General features: G+C 32.8%; 2 protein-coding genes across 6 annotated transcripts; one reads left to right on the top strand and one right to left on the bottom strand.

Moving 5' to 3' along the window:
• The first annotated feature begins 623 nt into the window (after positions 1–623).
• Positions 624–8656, top strand: LOC110031386 (60S ribosomal protein L11). Of its 2 annotated transcripts, XM_020734560.1 has the most exons (6): positions 624–716; positions 814–921; positions 3605–3647; positions 3732–3927; positions 8294–8499; positions 8539–8656. In XM_020734560.1, exons 1-5 carry the CDS (start codon positions 714–716, stop codon positions 8493–8495), a joined length of 552 nt encoding a protein of 183 aa, XP_020590219.1. In that variant the 5' UTR covers positions 624–713; the 3' UTR covers positions 8496–8499; positions 8539–8656. The 2 variants fall into 2 exon arrangements, with proteins under 2 accessions (XP_020590219.1, XP_020590218.1); XM_020734559.1 differs by having other exon boundaries at positions 8294–8656.
• An 882-nt stretch (positions 8657–9538) lies between these two features.
• LOC110031385 (60S ribosomal protein L18a-2-like) lies at positions 9539–16999 on the bottom strand. Of its 4 annotated transcripts, none has more exons than XM_020734556.1 (6): positions 16711–16999; positions 16070–16137; positions 13992–14053; positions 13686–13801; positions 13530–13593; positions 9539–10081 (listed from the first exon to the last, which is right to left on the bottom strand). In XM_020734556.1, exons 3-6 carry the CDS (start codon positions 14004–14006, stop codon positions 9740–9742), a joined length of 537 nt encoding a protein of 178 aa, XP_020590215.1. In that variant the 5' UTR covers positions 14007–14053; positions 16070–16137; positions 16711–16999; the 3' UTR covers positions 9539–9739. The 4 variants fall into 4 exon arrangements, with proteins under 4 accessions (XP_020590215.1, XP_020590217.1, XP_020590214.1 ...); XM_020734558.1 differs by having other exon boundaries at positions 16070–16103; XM_020734555.1 differs by lacking the exon at positions 16070–16137.
• Positions 17000–25521: the final 8522 nt, after the last annotated feature.

Raw genomic sequence — 25521 nt, 5'->3', positions numbered from 1 at the left:
TAGAGCATTTATTAAATTAATATTGTGTGGATAAGCGATGTAATGATTTTTCTTAGCCAAAAATTAAAAAAAAACAATTAAATTTTAATTTTTTATAATTGAATCGATTAAAGTGAATCAATTTTTGGTTAGGTGGATTCAATTTTATTAAAATTTAGATTTTTTTTTATTTTTTGAATTATGAATTTCGATTGCAATCTCTCATGTATCTTATCCGTTTGGGGCAGCTTATTTGGTGCGGTGACATTTTAAAAACACACCTGATCTGTTTGGATAAACTGTGTTTCAGCAGCTTATGCGTTTTCAAAAGGCTGAAAACAGTGTTTTCACACCGCACGTATCTAAGTGCGGTCGCAGCTTTCTGGTTGCAGTCTGGCTTTTCCAAAAAAAAAAATAAAAATTTGTAATCGTTATCGCACCTCACTTATCAACAAATTATTTTTAAGGAGCTTGCAGATTATTCAATAACCATGCTTAACCGCTGCCTGTTAGAACTAAGAGACAATCATATGCGGTTCGATTTCCATCCAATGGTGGAGAATCACAAGAACATAATTTTATCCCCATCACTCCGTATAATTTCAATCCAACGGTTGAGGCGAAGAGACTTTTGAAGCCGAGGCCTATATCTTTTTTATTAGGGTTTGTTCCCCGTTTCTGCCACCACTTCAATCGCCTGTTTCGTTCGCTTTTCTCTTCTTCGAAATCCAGCAATGGTGAATATTGATTCCATTCTCCTCCCTCGCTCTTATTTTTCCATCCTCTTCCTTATTTCTGTGCTTCATTTTTGATTTTTTCTTGTTAATTAATCAGGCATCGGAGAAAAAGCTTTCCAATCCCATGCGAGAGATCAAAGTGCAGAAGCTGGTGCTGAACATCTCAGTGGGGGAGAGCGGTGATCGTCTCACGAGAGCTGCGAAGGTATAGATTGACAATTCCTTACTCCGAATAATGTTTTTTTTAATGCTTTCCTGGTTGGTTTCTGCATCTTTCTATAAAATTTCTTCAAGGACAGTGGGGGAGAGCGGTGATCGTCTCACGAGAGCTGCGAAGGTATAGATTGACAATTCCTTACTCCGAATAATGTTTTTTTTAATGCTTTCCTGGTTGGTTTCTGCATCTTTCTATAAAATTTCTTCAAGGAAGTTTCCTGGTTTCTGCATCTTCCTATAAAATTTTATAGGTTTGTGTTTAATATATCAGAGGAAAAACCATGCAGTTTTTTCACCTAGGAGTAATCTCCTCAGATGGCGATGGTTTTAGTGATTTTTGTTACAATTGTGAAATTGAAAGACAAGTTTAGGGGTTGTTCAGCTACAAGTCGGATTTAGCAGATACTCTAAAATTGGATTTAAGAAATCATGTTATGGTTAAATCCTGAAAGTTCTTTGGTTTGATAGCTGTTGAATTCAGTTTAATCCAGTTAACTGTTTCTCCACTTATTTCAAAATTTAATGATTTATGTGATTCTGAGATCTTATTATATCTACTTTGCGGATATCAATCTCAATTAAATCATTTCATAATTAACAGTAGGTAAAACCCTAGGTTATCATTATTTGTAATTTGCTAAGCTTGTTAAAAGCAATAACTTATTTATTGAAATTTATGCTACAAATAATACCTATTTGCTTGTTTTTAATATTTTTAATTGATTAATATTAATTATTCTGGCTGGTTTAAAATTTAAAATAATAATTTCATATCTAATTTACTTGATTGAATATCCATAATTTTCATTATTAGTTTTTCATTTAAACCTAATTACAATTATGTATAAACATTTAGAATCTTGACCAATTCAAGCTTCTATAAAACCCACAATATATCACTCAATACAAGCAATATTTAAATTTATTACGCGAAGAAAGGCATTTTCATTGACTTAAATATTGCAATAATTTTATTGCAAATTTGAAATAAAAGCTCTAGATGTCTTTACATAAATAGCAAGAATACAATGTAGATCCTTGGGATCAAAGTTCTAAAACTATTACATCTAAATTGCAAAAATCATATTTAAATTCATGAAATTAGGCTTTAGTCATCTTGCTTTGGAGGGCTTATTAATGCATGGAAAAATTATGGGTAGAAATTCCTAAATTTATCTCACTTCTCCTACATCATTTTTGTAATATGTACACATTAAATATTATACCAAAAAAGATGATTTGGTAATATTTGTAAGGATTGAATTAAATTTTGAGTTAACGAACTTGACCTTGCACGAACTGTTAGTGGCAAGTCCTTCTCAATGATTTTATAGGCATTTAAGTGCCTAAAATATCAATAGATTGCTCACTCACAAGATTGTAATTAATTATAATTTGGGAAATTTACATACGCAGCGCACAATTCTTTTGTATTTACATATCTCACACCTTAATTTTTCATGTTTACATATAAACATGAAAGTTTAGGTGTGAGATATGTAAATAAATAAGAATTGTGTGCTATGTATGAAAATGTCCCTTATAATTTTTTCTTCAAATTTGCACTAAAATGATTTATGGAAGGTTGGGACCCATTGAGACCGCTCAAATGATGCTTAGGGAAGGCGGTAGGTTGGTTCACTTGAATTTGAGTGTAAAGTAACATTTTAGATTGCGAGTTTTCAAGTTACAGCATGGTGATTCTAGTGATGTTGGTTTGCTAGTTGCCCAACAAATGCATGAGCAGCATGTTGGACTAGAGATTCGATATTGTTACTCGCGAATTGATGGGTTGTGCAACTCATGAAAAGTTTGTTCAGTGAGCCATGTAGCTTACTTGTAGTCAAGTTGATGATAACAAGATGACTAGTGGATCGAAGGTTGCTAATTCGAGAACTTGGATGCAGCTTAGGGGAGGTTGAGAAGAACACTTTGAATGAATAAGGGTATATATGCAGTATGTTGCACTTAGTGTGGGGTTGATAAATGTTTAAGTGCCAAAAACGTCTACTTTTGAGCCGTCTTTTGACATTGTTGATTGGTTCTTGACTAGGGAAGATGGTTGACGTACATGACGAAATTTGCTGAATGCCAACCTTAGAGTAGTAATATGGTGGAATGCCTTATAGCCCATGGTTCGATGGGAAAAACAGATTTTCTTGTTCAATTGGAATCAAACGAGGACTTGCCTAATTGAGATTTATTGAGCATAGTGCACAACAAAAATTGAATAGGAAAAATAGTTTTTAGCAATATCCACCCCAATCCTTCCGATTTTTTTAAGCAAGCATGCTATAGCCTAAATTTTTTGTATTTTTATTTGCACCCATTCTCAATTGGATATATTGTAATAAATGTTAGTTTTAGATTATCGATTTGATTATATGCTGGCAACATTTTTTTTTTTGTTTTTTGTGTGGTAAGGATTTAAGCCTTTTGTCACCACCATGGGATCAAATCAGTTAAGTAGTTGGTGGTATGTATTATTTTTTTATTTGGATAAGACAATCTTACAAATAGATAATTGATCTTTATTTGATTTTTATGACCTTTTCTACTTGCATAGTGCTAAATTTAGATTTTTTCACTTTTTTTTTTATTTGATGCATTGTTTGCTATTTCTATTGTCTTGCATGTTACATACTTTCTTGACCAAGTTGTCAAATTTTCAGGTGCTCGAACAATTAAGTGGACAAATTCCTGTGTTCTCTAAAGGCAAGTTATAGATACCGTCATCTTCCTCTTTCAAGTAATTTTATGCTGTGCATTAATTTTTTTTTTCTTTTTTGCTTCCTTTAGCAAGGTACACTGTTCGATCATTTGGAATCCGTCGCAATGAAAAAATTGCTTGCTATGTCACTGTTAGAGGTGAAAAGGCGATGCAACTCCTGGAGAGCGGTTTGAAGGTTAAGGAGTATGAGCTTTTGAGGAGGAACTTCAGTGATACTGGATGCTTTGGATTTGGCATTCAGGAGCACATTGATCTTGGAATTAAGTATGTTATTATATTTTTGGTCATTCCTAATCATTTCTCAATGTTTATGTTGCTCCAGTTTGTATGTCAATATCATCCATTTTACAATTGGAAGTTACTTTGTTTTCGGCGTTAATTGATAGATAGTGTTTAGCTTTACTGGATTAGTTTTCTTTTTTATTCAACTAATTCATTGCTGGATTTTACGTGTGATTTCTCATGTCATATAAGATGAGACTTATGAATTTATTTTATTTGCGGCACAGATAGTTTTCTCTTATTTATAAACCATCTTTCCTTCATTTTTTCCTCATTTTGTTTGAAAATAAATCACATAAAATTTTTTATTTTGCTCTGTGGAGAATTTTTGCTTGCTCGCCACAGTTTTTTAATATAAATTTGTTCTACCTATGAATGGTTGTATAATCTTGCATGCTGGTTTTAATCTGAAAGTCTTTATGTGTGGGCGTTCCTTATCTGTTATTCGCCATTTCAAGTTGGCTGCATGTGACCTATATGGCTAAGTAGCAGATATCCATAATTATGTTATTTAGTTTTCATTTTTCTTTGAAGGGATGATCTATGCTTACACAGAAATAGACTGTCGTTGGACTATTACACAATTCTATTTGATGTTTTTTTTTTAGTGAGTTATACTAGTAACAAATAAATTTTTTTAATTTACCTAGTAGGATATGGTCAGGCCTAATAGTTTTGCTTGCATCATGGTCTTGTATTGTATATGAAATCATTACTTAACAGCGAACAGCATTTTTTTACCCCTTCGCAGAAGTAATTTTTGGTTCAATGATTCTATAATTTTATGTTGTTGGTTATACTAGAGGTTATGAGTATTGCTTCTTGTTTTAGTTTTTATTTATTTATTTAGCAGGTTATCAACAGTTTTCACATTTTGATTTTGGATATTGGATCTTTATTTTTTAATTTTTATATGTGAATGTTGTATTGATTAAATATTTTAGACGAAAATTTATTTAGGAAATTTGAACTTGCACGATAAAATTAGTGTTGAGAACTTGGAAAGAATGTATTAAGAAATGGATTCATAATAACAATACATATATTCAATAGATTGATTAAAAAATGAAGTGGAGTTGGTTTTGAAATGCATGTGTATTGGTAAATGTTTTGAAAGGCGAAATCGGGAATTGAGACATTTTTTTTATTGCGAGGTGATGCGATTCGTAAGCCTCAAAATTAAAAATATTAAAAAATGATAAAATTAAACATAATTCATAAATATGACATTTGACATACCACAAATCTTGATCATTAAACATAGAATTTAAATATGCCAATAGACTTCACTAGTTCACTTAATAACACATGCATATAGTATTCCCAAATCCCAAAGTATTCCCAAATCCCAAATATAAACAAATCCCAAATATAAAGCAAAACTGTAAATGTTTGAAATAAGATTTGAACTTTAAACTTAGAAGTTAAATATGCCATAAGAATCAAAATCCATGGAGGCATCATAATCATTTTCATCATCTTTAGAAGAATTATCATATGTAATAACTCGATCATCCTCGAATTATGTGTTATCATTATCTTCAAATTCCTCTTCAATTACCACATCTTTTCTTTTACTTTCTACTTCAATTAACATTGAATTCAATATAATTAGTAACACAAATAAATCAATTATAATTTAATTAGAAAATTATGTTTAGATCTTTTTGAAGCTCCAACCCCACTTTGCTTCATTTCTTTTAAATAACTGTCAAGTAGAACTTGCTCCAAATTCAATATTTCCTTGACCACTTTCAATGTTAACATTAATATCTTCATTATCATCATCATTAGAAGTCATTTCTTCATCTTCAACTTCAAATTCTTTAGCATTCTTACTCATTTTTCATTCATTATCAGACATAATACCATCAGCAGTCAAAATCTCTATTTTATCACCACTATTTCTATACTGTTGTAGCTTCAAGTGTTTATCTTTCAATTTTTTATTGATCATAACATAAACTTATTCATTTAACATGTAGCCAATCAATTTATTTTCTTTGTATTCATTGGGTTTCATATGCTTTAATTACACTCACATGCAGAAGCTGAACAAGTGAGACTAAAAATTTTACAAAAAATGCTTTGAGTTTAGGCATATCATCTCCAAATTGTGGCCAACATTCCAACATAAAATTAAATCATTAAATAAAATTATCTATATATATTAAGATATAATTTTATATGTAAATGATTAACTCATAAATTTAAAATTATAGACAAATAATTTTTTATCTGGTGAGCGCTTCTTGTAGCATGCTTGAGTTACACTAAATCCGACAATTCCATTCTTCAAATGAAAATATTCAACTTGATCATTGACTTTAAGATAGTCAGACTCGAGGACAATTCTAGCTATGCATGCATATAAACCGGTCTTATCCCCTTTATCCACATGGAAGTGTTTGTCATAATGAAATTGAGGATTCAAATAGTATGCATCTTGTAAATATTGGAGTTGATGAGCCCATTTTTCATCAATGATTTCCCATATTTCTTTATAAGTTTCTTCTTATCCTCCTAAATCTTTTCCTTTTTTCCTCCTTTGCTTTTTTTCATGGTTTTATAAATAAATTCCATAGCAAGAGCCCTCTTATCATCAACAATTTGTAATACTTTCACTAAAGGCGTTGTAGTATTCAGAGGCTAACTACTATGACAAAAATGAATCATCTCTCATAATAATTATTTTCACTTGCTTAACGTTGGCTTTTTTTACACAAAAACTTTTATTCCATTTTTCAGAAGCAAACATAGCCTCCAAAGATTGTCACAACTTTTTAAATCTTTGCAAAGCCAAATAAGCTGTGACAAATCTAATAAATTTTGGTCGGATAAGTTCTTTATATGTGAATTTCTTCATCAAACTTTATACACAAGAATGGTCGTAAATAAACTACACTTATTTTCTTTGCTTTAAGTAAACTAGGTTTGTGTTGCAACAATTGTCTCACTTTTTCAAGCATTAAATCAAGACAATGAGCAACATAGGGTGTCTAGTAAGGATGCTTTCTTTGCTCCATTACTCCAGAAGCTTTATAGGCACTTGCAATATATGTAACAACTATACTCTCCCCAACTTTTTGAACAACCTCATCAAGCATCTTAAATAATAAATGTGTATCTTTTACAAGGGCCAATGCATCTACATATTTCAAAAATACTGTCTCATAAGGGTTGTTAATAATAAAATTTATAATACTTCTTTGTTTGATACCAGACGGACCATATGAAATTATAGTAATACCTTTCTCAACCCATATTTATTAACTTTATCTACCAGTCTTGTCGTAGGTCTAACGTCTTCCAACATCAAGTTCGCACCTCATACATGTTAGGTAGATGCAGCCCTCTACCATATTTCCAACAGAGCGAAACATACTGTTCCTTGAAGGACTCCTAATTACATTAAATGTAATTCCATTTTCATGACAATATTTTGCAATATCTTAGCATGCTCTAGCTCTACTTCTATGTTCTTTTGTAGAATTTGCAGGAAATTTTTGAGAGTTGATATTCTTATCTTCATCAACATTTATAACAAATCTATCCATTAGTCCTCAAGTTTTTTTTATGAGAACAAGACAATGACTTATACTAGAACTAACATGTTATAAGCCAAAGTATGAATTATTCCCAATGCTCTCTGCCATATATCTTTTTGTCGTGTACTTTAGGAACTATGGAGCAAAATATATTTATGTCCTACACCTTTTCTATCTTTTCTGTCAATGTTGTTATTCTTAGGCATGGTCTACCTATTTGTTTCTTTCAACTCTCCTTTTTTTTTCCTTATTACAATTGTTTTTTTTCCAACAATAAATACAACATTGGAGTCCTATAATGGAAACTATCATTGGAGTTTAATCATCTTCAGAAATCCTAAATTAAAACAGATTTTAATGATGTTGAGCATTGATAATGAATTGTTTAATCAAAATGCATTTATTTTATTGATTTCTTAACTATCATAAATGAGCTCTAATCGAGTCAATTCACGAGTAGTTTGTTTGAATTTATTGGTTCATTTGTAGCTTGGTTGTCTATATGTGATATGTTCTTGACAAAACAACCAGATACATATATCTTAATTCATTTAATTAAAGTTCTGTAAAGTATTCTCAAGTATTTTATTTCATAACTACTTCTTTATGTTATTCTTTATTTTAATTCACTGAATATTAATTTAGCAAATATATTCTCTTTTTTTTTTATATAAGAGATTTATGTTATTTACGCATATCATGTCTAAAAGCTTAACATCAAAGATATTAGTTTTCATATTTTTCTTCAAATTAACAATTTTGTTGGGAGGAAATTATCAATTCTTATAATGTTTGGCTAGGTATGATCCTTCAACTGGCATATATGGAATGGACTTTTATGTCGTGCTGGAGCGACCTGGTTACCGAGTGAGCCGTCGACGCCGCTGTAAGTCACGACTCGGCGTTCAGCACCGAGTTACTAAAGAAGATGCCATGAAATGGTTTCAGGTCAAGTACGAGGGTGTCATTCTCAACAAGTCTCAAGCCATCACCAATGCTTGATAAGCTTATTTGTTGTCATGGTTAAAGTTATTTTTCTGAGAAGATATTATTCTCTTTGCCTGCCAAGTTTCCCTCTGCTTATTTCATAAAACTGGAGCGAAGTTAGTTAAATGGATGGTTTTGTTTTTGGATTTTATTCGTCAGCTTTTTTTCATCTCGTCTTAAGCTGTCTTTTTTTTTTTTTCTTCTTTATTGTTTTCAACTTGTTGGGTGATTTTAACTATATTATTTAAAAATAATTTACAAATAAAATATACATTTAAAGTTTCAAAGTTAAAATTTTTAAAAATTAAAAATTATTATTATAATTTATAGGACTTAATTTTTTTAAATATGATAAATTTTTAGAGTATTGATAATTTTTTAATATAATTATTTTAAATTATTTTATATTTTGAATAATAAAGATTCAAACATGATCAAATACATGACTGTTTGTGTTTTGTTTGTTTATAACCCTAACCAAAAAAAAAGTTTGTGTTCATTTCGTTTGTTTATCGAACTAATCAAAATGAATTCTCTGACGAGTAGAACAAAAATTGTTTGCAAAAAACGAGCTTTTTTGATAGCACTAAATTTCACATATACATATTTAATACAAATTCTACTTTCTAGATTTATACCGCTCGTGTGCCCCAACCTTACCCTAATGTTTCATATCACATAAAAAAAACAATCACTTTTTTTGAGGTACAGATGTAGAAATTAAAACTTCCAAGTATTAGACATGTAAATACTAAATACATAGAGATTCGAGTGGCTTATATGTAAATCTTCCAATATGATTGATACCTTCGCTATTACTGAACAGGATTGCACATCCCCGGATTGTTCCGACACCACAGGGGCTGAATGGGCTCACCTTTTAAAATTCGAGTGGTTAAAATTATTGCACATCCGCGGCGATCTATTTCGTCTGATTTAGGAAGTCTTTAAAATTTAAATTCCTTCAAAAATAATTTAAATATTCTAAGTTTTTCATAGATGTTATAAATAGTAAATGTCTAATATATATATATATATATACCCTATTCGCCCAAGGCTGCAAAAGAAGCTGTGAATAGTCCATATCAAAAGTACCAACAGCAAACATTCAAACTACAGCAAAGTGACTCAAAAACAACAACATATAAAATTGCAAAAAGTTTGGGATCACAAAATTACCAAAATCCAACAAAAACTAAAACTCAAAACATAACCCATCAGTAAACTTCATGCAAAGAAACCGGCCAGCCCAGCCTTCTCTACATGAAGAGATTGGGCCTGCAAGCCTTAAAGGTAGTCTTGAGTTTCCTGGATGGCGGCCTCACCTTCTTGAACACAAGGGGGAACTTAATCTTCGAGTCATGGAACTGCTTCGTGCTCTCGCGCTTGCAGAGCTTCGAGGGAATAGTCGCAGTCTTTATAATCTGAATGCACGGGAAACGAACCCGATGGCGGGACGCCATCTCGTTGTACATTTGCTCGACGGCGCCGTTCAACGTCGTGTCCCGGTACTCCTTGTACATATTGTGGTAGCCGGGTCTGCTCTGGTAGCGGAGCCAAATGCCGTAGTTCTTGATTTTGGTTGGATATTTTTCAAATATCTAAAAATTAAAATTTGGAGTGTTAACAAAATCAATATTTTAAAGGAAAATTTACAAGCATACCACAAAATTCTTATGTGTTAACATTTCTAATAGTTAGAATTTGATATTTATACGTGTGACACATTGGTGTTATAAACCTATGCATGAAAATGTGTATTTCACTTTAAAAAAAATAATGATGGTGGTGGTATTTTTGATGTGATGCTAAATATTTGAGCGGTGTGCATGTAATATGAATGTTTCCGTGTTCAATATGTAATACCACCCTCCTCATGTTATCCAAGAAAAATCAGTATATTAACATTTTACAATAAGTTTATTATCCTGTCAGGATAAACTGAAAAGTAGTTGCTACCCGAGCACTGACCAAAATTGAAATTATAGCTGTGGACAGAGATGCACAGTATGCATAAAAAAACCGGGCTGTTTCGGTTCTTTTTGCATATGTACCACTCAATTCCTATGTATTTACATGTCTAGCACCTAAACTTCAATTTTAAAATACGTATCTTACCTAAGCATGAAAATGTGCAGTTCACTTCATTAAAAAAATAGTTCGGAATCTCCCGCTTAAATAGCTAGTTCAGTTTCCTTGCCTTGGTTGATGATAGGGGACTTCAAGCGCATGAAATCTATTGATGGTTAAATATGTGGTGGGAACTCCCCTTTTTCATGGAAATTGATGTGGTTCAATAATTGTATTTTCAAGCTGGCCTTTTGGACTTTCCCAATTTGGGGATTTCTTTCTCTTGGACCAAATATTTTGGCTTCATGGAGCTTATGATACACAATTACATGAAGAATTTATGTTAGTGGTGATCCTACGTAATTTGTGTATCAAAGTAAAAGCTTTTAGATCCAATCAACTTTTTCAGAAGTAAAAAAGGAGTTTTTGTTGCCCCAAGGTGAGCAAAACATGCGCCTTGCTCAGTCTTCCCTTGCTCTGTCTTCTAACATGTATATCAAAGGCCCTCTATTTATCCTTAACAACCTGGATGACTTTGTTTCCAAATTCTTGTGATTATCTATCCTAAGGATTTCAATATTAACTATAAAAACATAACTTTCTTACAAAGATTGGCGGCTAAAAGACATTTAACGACAAGAAAATAACTCCACAAGGGATTGGATAAGTCGTTTAACAACAAGAGAATAACTCCACAAAGGATTGGACACAAAAACTAATTCCATCATGTTCATTAAATAAATTAAGGCATCCACTATTGATGTATCATTCTTCATTATTATCAACTGTAAGTTCAAGGTACATCGACTCAAAAAATAACATTAGACAAAGATATCTCTTACCACCCTTCCTATTTAGATTTACTCTAGACATTTTTTCCTACTTGCTGATAAATATTGATGTAGAAATATTCAATGAAAAGATATCTGAAAAGATATTTACATCAATCCTCTTAAGATTTACTTATTTGTGGCAAATCCAAACCTAAAGTCATTGGAGACCCTTCATAAATTCTTAGGGAAATTTTTACATTATTCTTAAGCTTGCATCCATTCTTAAGCTTGCATCCAAAGCATCCAAACCTAAACTCATTAGAGACCCTTCATAAATTCTTAACCATAACACCATTTACATGAGTGAGATCCTTGACATCAAATGCACTTCTCTTCCTTTTAAACTATTAGGCCTAGCTCTTTTCCCTTCCAAATCCCTTATAAAGGATTGCAATCATCTGCTTAGTAGGCAAGGTCATTGACTCACTTAACTGAAAGCACAAATTATACAATTTGAGGGAATGCTGGAACTTACCAAATCTATTAGTGAATTCATTTAGCCAACCAATATATATCTTCTAGCAATTTTCATTATCTTCTTTAACCATTGGATGGAGAAAAATAATAATAGTCATAACTTAAATAACGAACTTATTGTTAAAAGATCATTACAAAGTGTACATCGATCACAACAATGTAATGCAACCCAAATTGCATACCTAAGAAAAAAGCCAACGATGTTGAAATGGATAAAACATTAGCTGATTTTTGTTTGTTCCTTTGGACGATCTAATAACAGCTCCTCTTTCATTGCAGCTTTTCGTTAGTTTCTTTTTTTTGACGTTGTTCATCTTCAAATCTTTTTATGGTTCCTATGCCTCTATAGTTCACATTGCATGCATGATTGCCTTTCAAGATTGTTCCATCGGGTGTTGTTATTGGTTTTGTGATCTTTATCTGCTCTTATGGCAGCTCGAAGTTGTTAAATGATGGATATTTTGTTCTTATATGATAGGAATTATTATTTCGGGCAAAAATGAATTACTATTACTAAGTTATTAAACTACTTAGGTTCAACTCATTTGTAAGGGAACAAAAATGAACAATTATACATAGTCTTTTAAATCACTATTTTTGTTCCCCTTTTGGGCTATTGCTTGATCTCCTAGGTATCATGTGGCCATAGCATATGTATTTCTTGTAAATTCAATTTATTAAGCTTTGCTCTCAACCTCGTTATTTCCAAAAAACGATTGTTGTAGTTGTTCCTATAAATATTATAGGCTGAAATAAAATTTATTAAAAAAAACTACTGAGGTTAACTCGGTTGTAAGAGACAAAAATGAACATTTATACAGAGCATAGCAGGTTCGCAATAGTAGTGATATATAGAAGCATGAGGAAGTAAGCATCAAATAGAATTTTTAAAACAATGCATGAAACAAGAATTATTAAAAAAAAGGACATTTACATACATACCACCTAATTTCTATGTATTTCCAAATCTAACCCTAAATTTGTTTTGTTTTAAACCACCCAAATCTTTTATAACACATTAAAAATATCTTCATTTTAACTTTTAGAAAGCCAAATGCACCTTATGCATAGATAAGGGGGTGTGTATGTGAAAACTGAAGTTTAGATGCTAGATATGTAAATACATAAGAATTGAGTGACATGTATGTAAATCTTCCTAGAAAAATGTGACAAAATTTTGAGCGTGGGATGGAAATAATCTTATGAGTCTGTATTCTCTCAAAGTAGAACAACTGATATAATGCTTTTAGTTCAGCCAACAGCTAAAACAAATTAAGAAATCCAATCATCATGCAATAAGTGATCCCCAACCCAGGCATATTACCAAAAGGATGAATAAAATCACAAAACTATATTATTAAAAAAAACAAACAAACAAAAAATCAGCATAGGGAAAGCAATTGATACAGTTTTTAAGGTAACATTAAAAGTAAGCATACTCCATCTTCTAATTTAAAGCATTAGTGAACTTTTTATTGAATCATAGCATCACAATAACATAAAGCTTACCAAAAGACAACAAGAAGTAAAATAAGTTCGTCAATAGTAAAACTTATGTTGAATCATAGCATCACAATAACATAAAGCTTACCATACAACAACAAGAAGTAAAATAAGTTCGTCAATAGTACAAATAAACTTACTATTTCAATGTGACAATTAAACGAACCTCGTTAATAGCCAGAACTTGGCCGTTGCTTTTCTTCACTTTCTTCAATTTTCTCAAGAAATACCTGTTTCAAGGAAAAATGAGAGCCAAATCAACATAAAAATTATTAAATGTCGACAAAACTTTAGCACTAGACAAAAAGGTGGGTCTGCCTACCAGAACTTGGATTTAGCCCTAACTTCATTAGTAGCCCATAGCTTCATGCGATAAATCTTTGGATGTTCATCGCTTGGCGTCGGAAGGGCACGGCCAACCACTTGGTACTGATGAAACTGAAATCAAAAGCAAAATGGATAGATTTCAATGTTAAAATATAATATACGCTTAAATAATATTATTCATAAACAGAAAGATGAGATGTTTTTTGGGCAAGAAGAACACTTTAAAAAAATTCTAGAGGGAGAGAAGCTGGACTTGTTATGGAAAAAAAAGGGTGACTGTTACTCATTTTCTCTGGCTTACCCTAAAACCGCCCATAGATCCTCCGAGATGTTGACGCCAATCAACCTCCCCGCAGCTCTTTACTAAAACAGAACACATTGATAAAATAAAAAAAAGGAACAATAACTAAATATATTATTTGAAGCCTACTACAACATTCAAGAGGAAAAAAGAAAATAAATGTGTTTGCCAATATAACATGAAATGAACAATTAAATATAATTAAATGTAGCACAATCAATTTTGATAAATCAAAATTATATAAAACCAAAAATCATGAAATACCAATGAATCAACTAGTCATAGAATTAGCTTTTAATTTTTACATTCAAAACAACTTACCTATGAAATAGTGCAATTCAACTTTCCACATATCTTTGCATACATAGCAAAATGTGCTTAGCTTGTAAAAAGCAAAGTTTGTGCGATAAGTAAATGCAACCTTCCAGCTGTCTTACTTCAAAGAAGAAAGGGGTTTATGGCACCTAAAGTTATTTTGATGTTCATTTAATATGCCCTGTTTTCTGATCGCAAAACTACTTAAATCATACCTTATTCAAAATTTTACCGATTACAGTAAAGAAGTGTTAGTTAACGTCTTAACCTGGTCCCCTGAATTAAGATTGAAATCATGTAAGAAACTGAGTAGCTCGGGCTAAACATGATGTTCTCTTTTTTTATTAATTTTAGGAATTGAAATGTGGTTGTATTGTTGGGAGGCTCAAATAAGCTCCACCATAATGGATTTATATGGTACAAAAGTAGGAAGGAATTTGTCGAATGTTAACCGATGCTGATAAAATTATCTAAAAATATTATTGTTTTCCTCGTCATCAGTGAACATAAAGAGAGTATAAAAATAATTTTTTTTTTTCCTAAATGATAATTATTAGAAGCTGGATTGTGAAGCAGTCAGTAATGGATTAATTTTAAAGATGAATACTTAAGCATTCAATGATAGAAAAAGATTTTGTGGGGTCAAAGCATATGATTGAATAGGTGTACAGTTTCATGTTTGCTGACTAATATCATCCAATGAATGAACCATATAATAGAACGAATTAGAAAAAGATATAAATTTATAGCATGTTTTCTCAAAAAAAAAAAAACGTACTCATTAAATCTAAAGTGATAGGCATATATATTTAGGCAGTTGGAAAACTTCCAAAAACTCAAACAAGCAACAAGGAAATAATGACGACAAAACTTTCAATTTTTTTCATTAAATAAAATCACTCTTAATTTATGTTATATGTTGGGAAAAACAGACAGTATATTATATTTTATTTACAAACATTTTAACTCTTTTTATATATTTTAGAACAAAAGAAACATAAAAGTAACGCCCAAATCACCCAATTCCTATGTATTTACATATCTAACACATGGAATAGAGAAATTTACATACATGCCGCACAGCTCTTGCGTATTTGCATACCAAACACCCATAACCTTCCGGACATTTACATACATAGCACAGAATTCTCATGTATTTATAAATCTCACAACAAAACTTTCGTATTTACATGCAACATTCAAATCATTGATATCACATCAAATATAGCACTATAAGCACTGTTTAAAAGTGAAATATATGTTTTCATGTATAGGTTTAAAACATCAAAGCGCTCTATGTAAATGTCAAAGTGCATGAAAGAGATGTAAATGCATAAGAACTGTGTAAACTTTCCAAAACTTCAATATTTACATTTATAACACTTATGTTCTAGAAACAAATATGAAAGTATAGGTGTTTCATATGTTAACACAAAAAAATTATGTGGTATGTATGCAAATACCCCAATGAAATAAATGGCTGAATCCTTGGTCTAAATCTCTATAATTACCAAAAAATAACAGCAAAAAGTATGGCAAAAAGTAAGAGTTCAAATGAGCAAATAATAACCTACAACCAAAATCAGAAAGACTATATTCTTTGCTAAAAGAGCACACATAATAAACTAAATGTTCACAAAAAACTTAATTAACATACAGCTCAACTAAACACTAAACCCCTCAGGGAAACACATATTTAAAATATTGACTGAACAAAATTGTTGCATCCCAGCCCTAATAATCAAAATTTAGGCTTTTATAACCTTAAAATCATCCCCGCCGCTGCTACCGGTCTACCTGTTGTAGGTAATCAAGAACCAGCATAAAAAATCTGAGATGAAATTTCAATTTTAAGTAAATAAAATTAAAATCTAGGAAGATTTACATGCATTCCTCTCAATTCCTATGTATTTAAATATCTAAGATCTATAGTTCAATTGTTACATGCATACCAACTTACCTATGCATGAAAAGGTGTATTAACTCTTTAAAAGTTAAAACGGTGACTTTTTTGATATGATATGAAAAAATAAAGTTGGGAAAATGTAAAAAAGAAAAGTCTAGTTGTTTGATATGTTATACATAGGAATTGGGTGGTATGTATGTAAATGCCCTTAAAATCTGATGCATCTGGTTACCACACATATGAACAGAAGTAATCAAATGAATATACATAATTTAATCAAATAAAATAAGCAGTTACTAGTAAAGATCTTCAAGCAACTTAGGAAGTGAAAATGAAAGCCCACTGAGCCGATTTATGGATGCATCAGCCAACTAAGAGGTAGATGTATGTATAAACAATGCTCCTAGTAAAGATCTCCAAGAATAAAAATAAGGCCTAAAATCTGAGATGCAGCTACTAGTAAAGATCTTGAAGATTAAAAAAGAAAATAAAATGGACCTTATTTTTTTACCACTCGGCTCTCTTTTTAGCGAAGGCCCACAAACAACCAACCCTAAGCTCTCGACGAGAGAGAGAGTTTCGCGATTTTGAGAGAAGAATGAGAGCCGGCCGGCTTTCGAGAGGGGAAGGGAAGGCCTAAAACTGCCGAAGACAGGCGCGGCGCGATTTTGAGAGAAAAAAGGACAGCCGAGCTCAACGACCGCAAGAGTGGAAGGGGAGGCCGATCCGAAGTTCCGAACCGCCGAACACGGGGTCACGGGGTTAGGGGTTAGGGGTTAGGGGTTAGGGTTATTACGTTATCGGTTTTGTATATGTAATATTAAACTATATTAATTATATAACTTATATTATATAAATATATAATTTCTATTTTCTTTAATATAGTATATTAATATATTATATATTATAATTTATATCATTTAATTTTTTAAAATATGATAAATTTTTAGAGTATATAATTATTTTTAAAATATCATAATTTTTTATATATAACTATTTTGAGTTATTTTATATTTCGAACAATAACGGTTCAAACACGAGCAATGCATCATTGTTCGTATTTAGTTCGTTTAAAACGAAAAAATATTGTTTGTGTTCGTCTAGTTTGCTTATCGAACGAATCGAGCATGAACTCTTTGGCGAACCGAACACGAACTGTTCGCGAACAACGGGCTTTTTTGACAACCTCTGGATCAGCCTAGGCAGCCTGAGGTTGATTGGCCAATGACCCTCATGGTCGATCGAAGCGGACAAGCATGTATGATGGAAAATGTGAAGACATGTGACTTCTCAACCATGTTTACGGAGCCTGGTCTTCAGGCCAGTCATCAGCAAAATGTCGGTTGGCCAATTATGGTCGGTCGTCATGTCTCAGGTAATCGACTGACCATTTTAGGTCGACCACCTAGAACTGATCGGTAGGTCATCCTGATCCAACCATCAACTATGTTCTAACCCGAACAACTTATAAACACAAAGTCACCCGCCATCCAGATGGAATGGTCATCCAATGACATCTCAGCCAACCAAATGAGAAATTAGTCCAATGGAGAATCTCGAGACATCTAAAGATGCTAAAAATGTAAGTTTTATGTTATTAGACTTATATCTTCAATAAATTGGGGGTACAATACCTGTAAATGGGTTTTTTGGCTTTTAAATTTAGACTCATACTTTTGAGGGAGTCCTCCCTCCTTCTCATCCCTGAAATCTCTATTTATATGTATATATATATAATAGGTCATAGAGCTGTGATATATCTCTGTTCGCCTCGAAGGGGCAAGTTTATGCGTGATCTTCCCCTCACTTTATCTCTCTATCTTTCTCCCATCTTGTTCCTACCGCTTCGATCCTTGGGCATGCCTCACAGGACAGGGTTGGATTCATATCCTAAAAAGTGCAGTGAGTATGGACATATCTTCAACAAGAAGGGAAGTGATAACAACCAGGAGAAATATATCTCAGAGATACTTTTAACAAATAATGTGGTAAGAATCTATCTTGCTCAACATATCTGACATTTTGATCATCATTTTCATCATTTTCCAGGATGGATTTAATTATGGAGTGAATACTGCAAAATGAACGGTCGATTCCTGACGGTTGAAATAATTTATAGAACCTATTGTCATGTCATTAGAAAGTGAGTACATCACTCGAATGATCCCGGATAGTTGCATCCTTGCCCAATGAATAGAAGGTATGGATGGGGTTTGTCTCCTCTTTTAACATAGATTTCCCTTGTTGGCATGAAATTTTAATGTCATGAGTGTAGAGTGTCATATGCATGGCTCAAGATGGTCTACAGTTTGTCCACAGCATCTGGTAGCTCGAGACACTCACCCAAGACCCACCGGTACGTGTTGAGTGTAGAGTCATTCACCTTGTGGGTGTCTCTCTTTCGTCGGTTTCGAGTGACCCCTCCTACGAAGGTATATATGTCATTTGCATTTTCATATGCTTTGATGATTTATTTTGGGTACTTTGCATGCCTCATTAGCTCCTTCATTCGTTGTGAGGTATACAACTTGTGGTCGTACTAGTGAGGAAGCAGGCTTGAAGCAAACAAACAAAATCGTCTGCAACCATCACGGTGGTGAGATTCTTCTGAAACTCATCGCCATCCTTAGGGTTAGTGATGCCTAGGCGTGTTGGTTCGATCGCCTACACGAGAAGCGTGCGCCGGCGTGAGCCAACTCAGTCGCGTGTCTATGTGATGGATCGTTAATTGCATAGAGAGAGTCGTAAGGTAGGAATCCTGCGTGTTGACCAGTCTCATACGAAGCCGAGTGATTCCTTATCCCAATTTCTCATAGCTTTGGCGCTCCAAACTTTCCTCGAAGAAGCTAGTTGAGTTCGATCTTAGAGGACAAAAAAAAACTTTATATCTAGTCCGTCATATAAGATCGTGCGTGTTTGTATACAGGAAAAAACTTTGTAGCTAGTCCTCCCTACGAACAGTAGCAAGTTTCCTCTACGAGAAATCAGACGAGGAAGCCCTCCACATAGCTACACCAAAGCTAGAGGCGGCAATGCCACAGATCCAAGGGTGTTAACCCTCATGGGTTCATTAGGATGAGTTTGATGCACTGTAGAGCACTTGGGTTTCATTGTATGTGCATGGACCATTTCATAACATTATTTTGGTGTTTAGATCATATTGCATGTCATATGCACAACCATTTGAGCAATTTGGTTTGACTAGCCGACCCGGCTTGGTTGACCAATCACTTTTCTTTTTTACATTTTCCTAACTTAATTTTTTCATATCATATCAAAAAAGTCACCGTTTTAACTTTTAAAGAGTTAAATACAACTTTTCATGCCTAGGTAAGTTGGTATGCATGTAAAAATTGAACTATAGATGTTATATATTTAAATACATAGGAATTGAGAGGTATACATGCAAATCTTCCTAGATTTTAATTTTATTTACTTAAAATTGAAATTTCATCTCAGATTTTTAACCTGGTACTACGAGAGACTGACGTTGTGATGTGAACAACGGTAAGGGGATCATGATGGTTTGTGGACTTCCGCTCTGAGGGTGTCAATGGTGAAGATCATGGACGCCATCTAGGACAAAGAATACTCTATGAGTCTGCGTCGACGAGAGTTGAAGGTTTTCTCCGAGACGTCAGGAAGTACTACAATACCACAAGGATCACAACCACAACATAGGTAATGAAGACACTTCTAGAGTCTCATCAAGGAGTTGATCACGGCAGAAAAACCAAAAGAGTTTGTGGCCGAGTGACACTTGGGTAGGAGATAAGGTAAAATCCCGACAATGGAGGCCCCGCTCGAGTCTGTACGAAGGAATATCGTCCATATTCCAAGAGTAGTCGTGGGGATCCTTGAGGAATAGGTACCCCCAAGCACGACTCCTAGAAGGAGCCGCCAAACGTCGCAGATTGCTTGTTCGAAAAGTTTCTTTTTCCTCTTTTACCCAATTTTGTACCCTTCGTATAAAAAGTCTTCGATGAAAAATTATTTCCTCATGTTGCCAAACCTAGCTCGTCTCAAAATCAAATTGTAAACAACAATATTTTTTGTTTCTTCACGTGTAATGCACCTTTATTAATGTATTTAATTTGAGGCTCTCAATAATCAACGAGAATTTAACACACATTCAGATAAAAGAAGACAATAAGTAGGAGGAGACACATCGACTTTTTACGTGAAAAACACTTGAAATGAGGAGAATAACGAGACCTGACCCAGTTGTAAAAATCCACTATAAGTTAATGATTACAGAGACCTATTTGTCTCACAGGCGGGAAATGGTCGCAAATTCTTTCAAAATATAATGACGACGTGCGGATAAACTTGTTACAAGGAACTGGGGGCGTCCAATAGTGAATTGGCGACGGTCGGCAAGTGATGGTCAACGAAGGTAGGTGATGATCAACGATGACATGAGTGATGTTGGACTTTAGCTTATTCTCAAAGCTTCAAACTCTTCCTCAAGTCTTAAGCTCTTCTTTCCCCTCTCATGATACAATTAACACAGAAATATGAATCACTTTGATCAGACAGTTCAGAAAGATTCCTTGGATCAGACTTTGGAATTAGGCGTCTTAGGCTCGTTGAATTCATTTTGTCGAGACTCTCGATTCAATTATAAGCTCAACAGATTCGACATTCAGTTTGTCTCTCTAATATGCTCAGAAACCTTTCAAAAGTGGTTTAATGGTTTGATATGAGCTAGATTTAACTTGGATTAGATCAATTTTGGTATCATCGGGTCATTCTCATAGAGTCAATCAGTTTGACTATAAGTTTATTGAAATCGGGGCTATGGATGACTTTTAATCAAAGTTTGAATATTTTTTGTTTAAAAGATTGTCTTCAGATTTGTATCATGCCTTGATATTCCTACTGAATGTTGGAACTATGTTGATGATATATAAAAGTGTATAAATTTAAGTCACCTATATTCATGATCATAACCACTTGATACACTTTTTGCATAAATACCACACAATTCTTATTCGTTTACATATTTAAAATCTAAACTTTAATTTTAACATATTTACGAACTTATATGAAAGGGTATGTTTCACTTTTTAAAAGTGAAAATGGTGGTGTTTTTTTATGTGAAACGAATATTTAGATGATAATAAATGTAAAAGGTAAAGTTTAGGTAATACATATGCAAATACGTAGGAATTGGGTGGTATGTATGTAAATGCCCCAAAATTTTAAATTTATAGGGCTAATTATATGATATTTCTATAGGGATAGTATTTCACAGACAGTCCATTTCTTATGTACTTACTTATAATAATATTTAGGTTTGGAGACATATATAATAATTTCTTATGTACTTACACATAATAATATTCCCTACAGTCCATTTCTTCAGCTATTTATTAATATTAGGGATGTCAAACTGACTTACATAATAAAGAGGATTTACCTACATAGCACACAATACTTATGTACTTACATTGTTCGGTTCATATCGAGCTGTTCGGTTCATATTCGACTCATTCGTTAACAAACGTTCGGTTCGTTTACATTGATGTATAATTTCAATCATCGGCGGTTTCGCTTGCTCTCAGAGCTCTTCGGACTGCAGCAATGGTGAAGATTGATTCCATTCTCCTCCGTTGCTCTTATTTTTCCATCCTCTGCCTTCTTTCTGCGATTCATTTTTGATTTGTTCGTGTTAGTTAATCAGGCATTGGAGAACAAGGTTTCCAACCCTATGCGAGAGATCAAAGTGCGGAAGCTGGAGCTGAACATCTCAGTTGGGGAGAGCGGCGATCGTCTCACGAGAGCTGCGAAGGTATAGATTGACAATTCCTTACTACGAATAATGTTTTTTCTTATCCTTTCCTGGGTTCTGCATCTTCCTATAAAATTTCTTCAAGGAAATTTCCTGGTTTCTGCATCTTCCTATAAAATTTTATAGGTTTTTGTTTAAGATATCAGAGGAGAAACCATGCAGTTTTTTTTCTCCTGGGAGTAATCTCTTGAGACGGCAATGCTTTTTTACTGATTTTAGTTACAATTGTGAGATTGAAAGACAAGTTTAGGGGTTGTTCAGCTACAAGCAGGATTTAGCAGATCCTGTAAGATTGGATTTTATAAATCATGTTATGGTTAAATCCTGAAAGTATTTGGTTTGATAGGTGTTCCAGTAAACTTTTTTCTCTACTTATTTCAAAATTTAATGATTTATGTGATTATGAGATCTTATTATTTCTTCTTTGCGGATATCAACCCTAATTAAATCATTTCATAATTAACAGCAGGCAACACCCTAGTTTATCGTTATTTGTAATTTGCTAAGCTATTTAAAAGCAATAAGTTATTTATTGAAATTGTGCTGCAAATATTACCTATTTCTTTGTTTTAATATATTTAATTAATTAATATTAATTATTCAGGCTGGTTTAAATTATAAAATTTCTAATTTACTTGATTGAATATCCATAATTTTGATTAATAGTTTTTCAATTAAACCTAATTAGAGTTATTTATAAACATTTAGAATCTTGACAAATTCAAGCTTCTATAAGAACCACAATATATCACTCAATACAAGTAATATTAAAATTTATTACATGAAGAAGGGCAATTTCGTTGACTTAAATATTGCAATAATTTTATTGCAGATTTGAAATATAAGCTCTAGATGTCATTACATAAATAGCAAGAACACAATGTAGATCCTTGGGATCAAAGTGCTAAAACAGAAGGTTGCAAATGTTTGTGGATGCATATATTTATGTGCATAGAGGCAGGTTAGACTATTACATCTTAATTGGAAAAAATCATATTTAAATCCATGAAATTAGGAATGACCAGGTGACCAAAAGTTATAAGGCTTTAGTCATCTTGCTTTGGAGGGCTTATTAATGCATGGAAAAATTATGGGTAGAAATTTCTAAATTTATCTCACTTTTATCACATCATTAAATATTATACCAAGAAAGATGATTTAGTAATATTTTTAAGGATTGAATTAGATTAAGTTTGAGTTAATGAACTTGACCTTGCACGAGCTGTTAGTGGAAAGTTGTTCTCAATGATTTTATAGGAATTTAAGTGCCTAAACTATCAGTAGATTCCTCACTCACAAGATTGCAATTAACTATAATTTGGGAAATTTACATACGTAGCACACAATTCTTATGTATTTGCATATCTCACATCTAATTTTTCATGTTTACGCATAAACATGAAAGTTTAGGTGTGAGATACGTAAGTACATAAGAATTGTGTGCTATGTATGTAAATCCTCTTGTAATTTTGGCTTCAAAGTTGCACTAAAATGATTTATGAAAAAGGGTCGATGGTTGCCGTTGCTTAGGGGGGTGAGACCCATTGAGTTATGGGCCCCTTGACTGCTCAAATGTGCTTAGGGAAGGTGGTAGGTTGGTTCACTTGAATTTGAGTGTAGAGTTACATGTTAGATCGTGAGTTTTCAAACTACAACTTGGTGATTCTAGTGATGTTGGGTTGCTAGTTGCCCAACAAATGCTTGAGCAACATATTGGACTAGAGATTCAAAATTGTTTCATGCGAATTGATGGGTTGTGGAACTCATGAAAAGTATGTTCAGTGAGCCATGTAGCCGACTTGTAGCAAGTTGATGATAACAAGATGACAAGTGGAGCGAGGGTTTCGAGAACTTGGATAGAGCTCATGGGAGGTTGAGAAGTACACTTTGAAAGAATAAAAGGAAAGGGGTATATGTGCAGTATGTTGCACTGTGTGGGATTGATAAGTGTTTCAGTGCCTATAACTTCTACTTTTGAGTCCTCTTTTGACATTGTTGATTGGTTCTTAACTAGGGAAGATGATATTTCTATAGGGATAGTATTTCACAGACAGTCGAACAATCATACATCAAATTTTTTTAAAGAAGATTATATATATATATATATATATATATATATATATATATATACATTTTTTTTATGTGTAAAAAGTTATATTGTAGCTTTCTGACAATTTATTATATTAAAAATTGAATATCAAAATTAATTTATCATGTAATTTAATGATTTTGATCACACATGCATGCACATGACATGAAAGCATACATGCAATTTTTGTTGCGTTAATATAAAGCCATCCAGGCTGATTCCTCCTTCGGTCGATTGAGATTTCGCTGGTTGGCCAATCTGTCTAGATGGCGGGAGACTTTATGTTTAGAAGTTGTTCGGGTTAGAATGTTGCTAATGGTTTGATCTGGAGGACTAACTGATAATTTTAGGTGGTCTGCTTAAGTTGGTTATGTGATTACCTGAGAGACGATGACTGACCATAATTAGTCAGCCGACATTTTACTGATGGTTGGCTTTAAGATCAGAATCCAACAACATGGTTGAGGAGTCACAAGACTTCACATTTTCCATCACACATTCTTGTCTGCTTTCGGTCGACCAAGACACATGAATTCTTTAGTCAAATGCTTAGCATATGAACTTGTTCATCAGACTGTTTTGAGATATGTGTAAACTATTCTTAGTGTACAGTGCCATTAATAAATTTATCACAGAAATTATCCATCAATCACAAAATTCTCACTTTTACTTTAAAAAGTTTGATAAAATTGAACATTTTTATGACACATTTGTACATCCATCATTAATCAATAAAAAACAATATAAATGGCTTATGTTATATTTAAAAATGGAAATATACATACATATCACCCAATTCTTATGCATTTACTTATCTTACGCCCAAACTTTGATTTTTACAAGCTAAGCACATTTTGCTATGTATGCGAAGACACATGAAAATGTGAATTGCACTATTCATAGGTAAGTTGCTTTCATTGTAAAAATTAAAATTTGGGTGCGAGAGAAGTAAATGCATAAGAATTGGGTGCTATGTATGTAAATTTTCCAAAAAAAAATACTAAAATTGTGATAATTCTTTATGTGATGTGAAAAAATTAGGTGATCTAAATATAAAAAATAATATTTAAGTGCTAGATTTTTAAATATATAATAATTTGGGGTAATGTGTAAATTCCCCTAAGGGTCTGTTTGGCGCAGCTGTGGATTATTTATAATCTGCTGATAAGCAGATTATTCTGATAATCTGATAATCTGTAGATTATCAGAATAATCTGGCTTGCTGTTTGGGCCAGCTTATTGAAGCTAGCTTATTGGTGGTTAAATGACATTTCTGCCCCTATGTAATAAAACTGTTTGGGGCAGCTTATTTAGAATAACTTAAGAAACAAAAAGAAACATTAATTGCAGAAACATACGATAATGATAGACAAGTTCCAAAAGATAACATACAGTTCTCACATCTTAACGAGTAGAACTAAAAAAA

The sequence above is a fragment of the Phalaenopsis equestris genome, unplaced genomic scaffold (assembly GCF_001263595.1).
Source record: "Phalaenopsis equestris unplaced genomic scaffold, ASM126359v1 Scaffold000803, whole genome shotgun sequence".
NCBI classification, from domain to species: domain Eukaryota; kingdom Viridiplantae; phylum Streptophyta; class Magnoliopsida; order Asparagales; family Orchidaceae; genus Phalaenopsis; species Phalaenopsis equestris.
This window is presented reverse-complemented; position numbering and strand designations above follow the sequence as displayed.

Excerpts from the sequence above, each read along its gene's own strand:
- LOC110031386 (XM_020734560.1), top strand. Across the intron at positions 922-3,604 it reads GTCTCACGAGAGCTGCGAAG|GTGCTCGAACAATTAAGTGG; the intron begins GTATAGATTGAC and ends TCAAATTTTCAG. Across the intron at positions 3,648-3,731 it reads AATTCCTGTGTTCTCTAAAG|CAAGGTACACTGTTCGATCA; the intron begins GCAAGTTATAGA and ends TGCTTCCTTTAG.
- LOC110031385 (XM_020734556.1), bottom strand. Across the intron at positions 13,594-13,685 it reads AGGGCTAAATCCAAGTTCTG|GTATTTCTTGAGAAAATTGA; the intron begins GTAGGCAGACCC and ends TCCTTGAAACAG. Across the intron at positions 10,082-13,529 it reads AAGTTCTGGCTATTAACGAG|ATATTTGAAAAATATCCAAC; the intron begins GTTCGTTTAATT and ends TTTAATTTTTAG.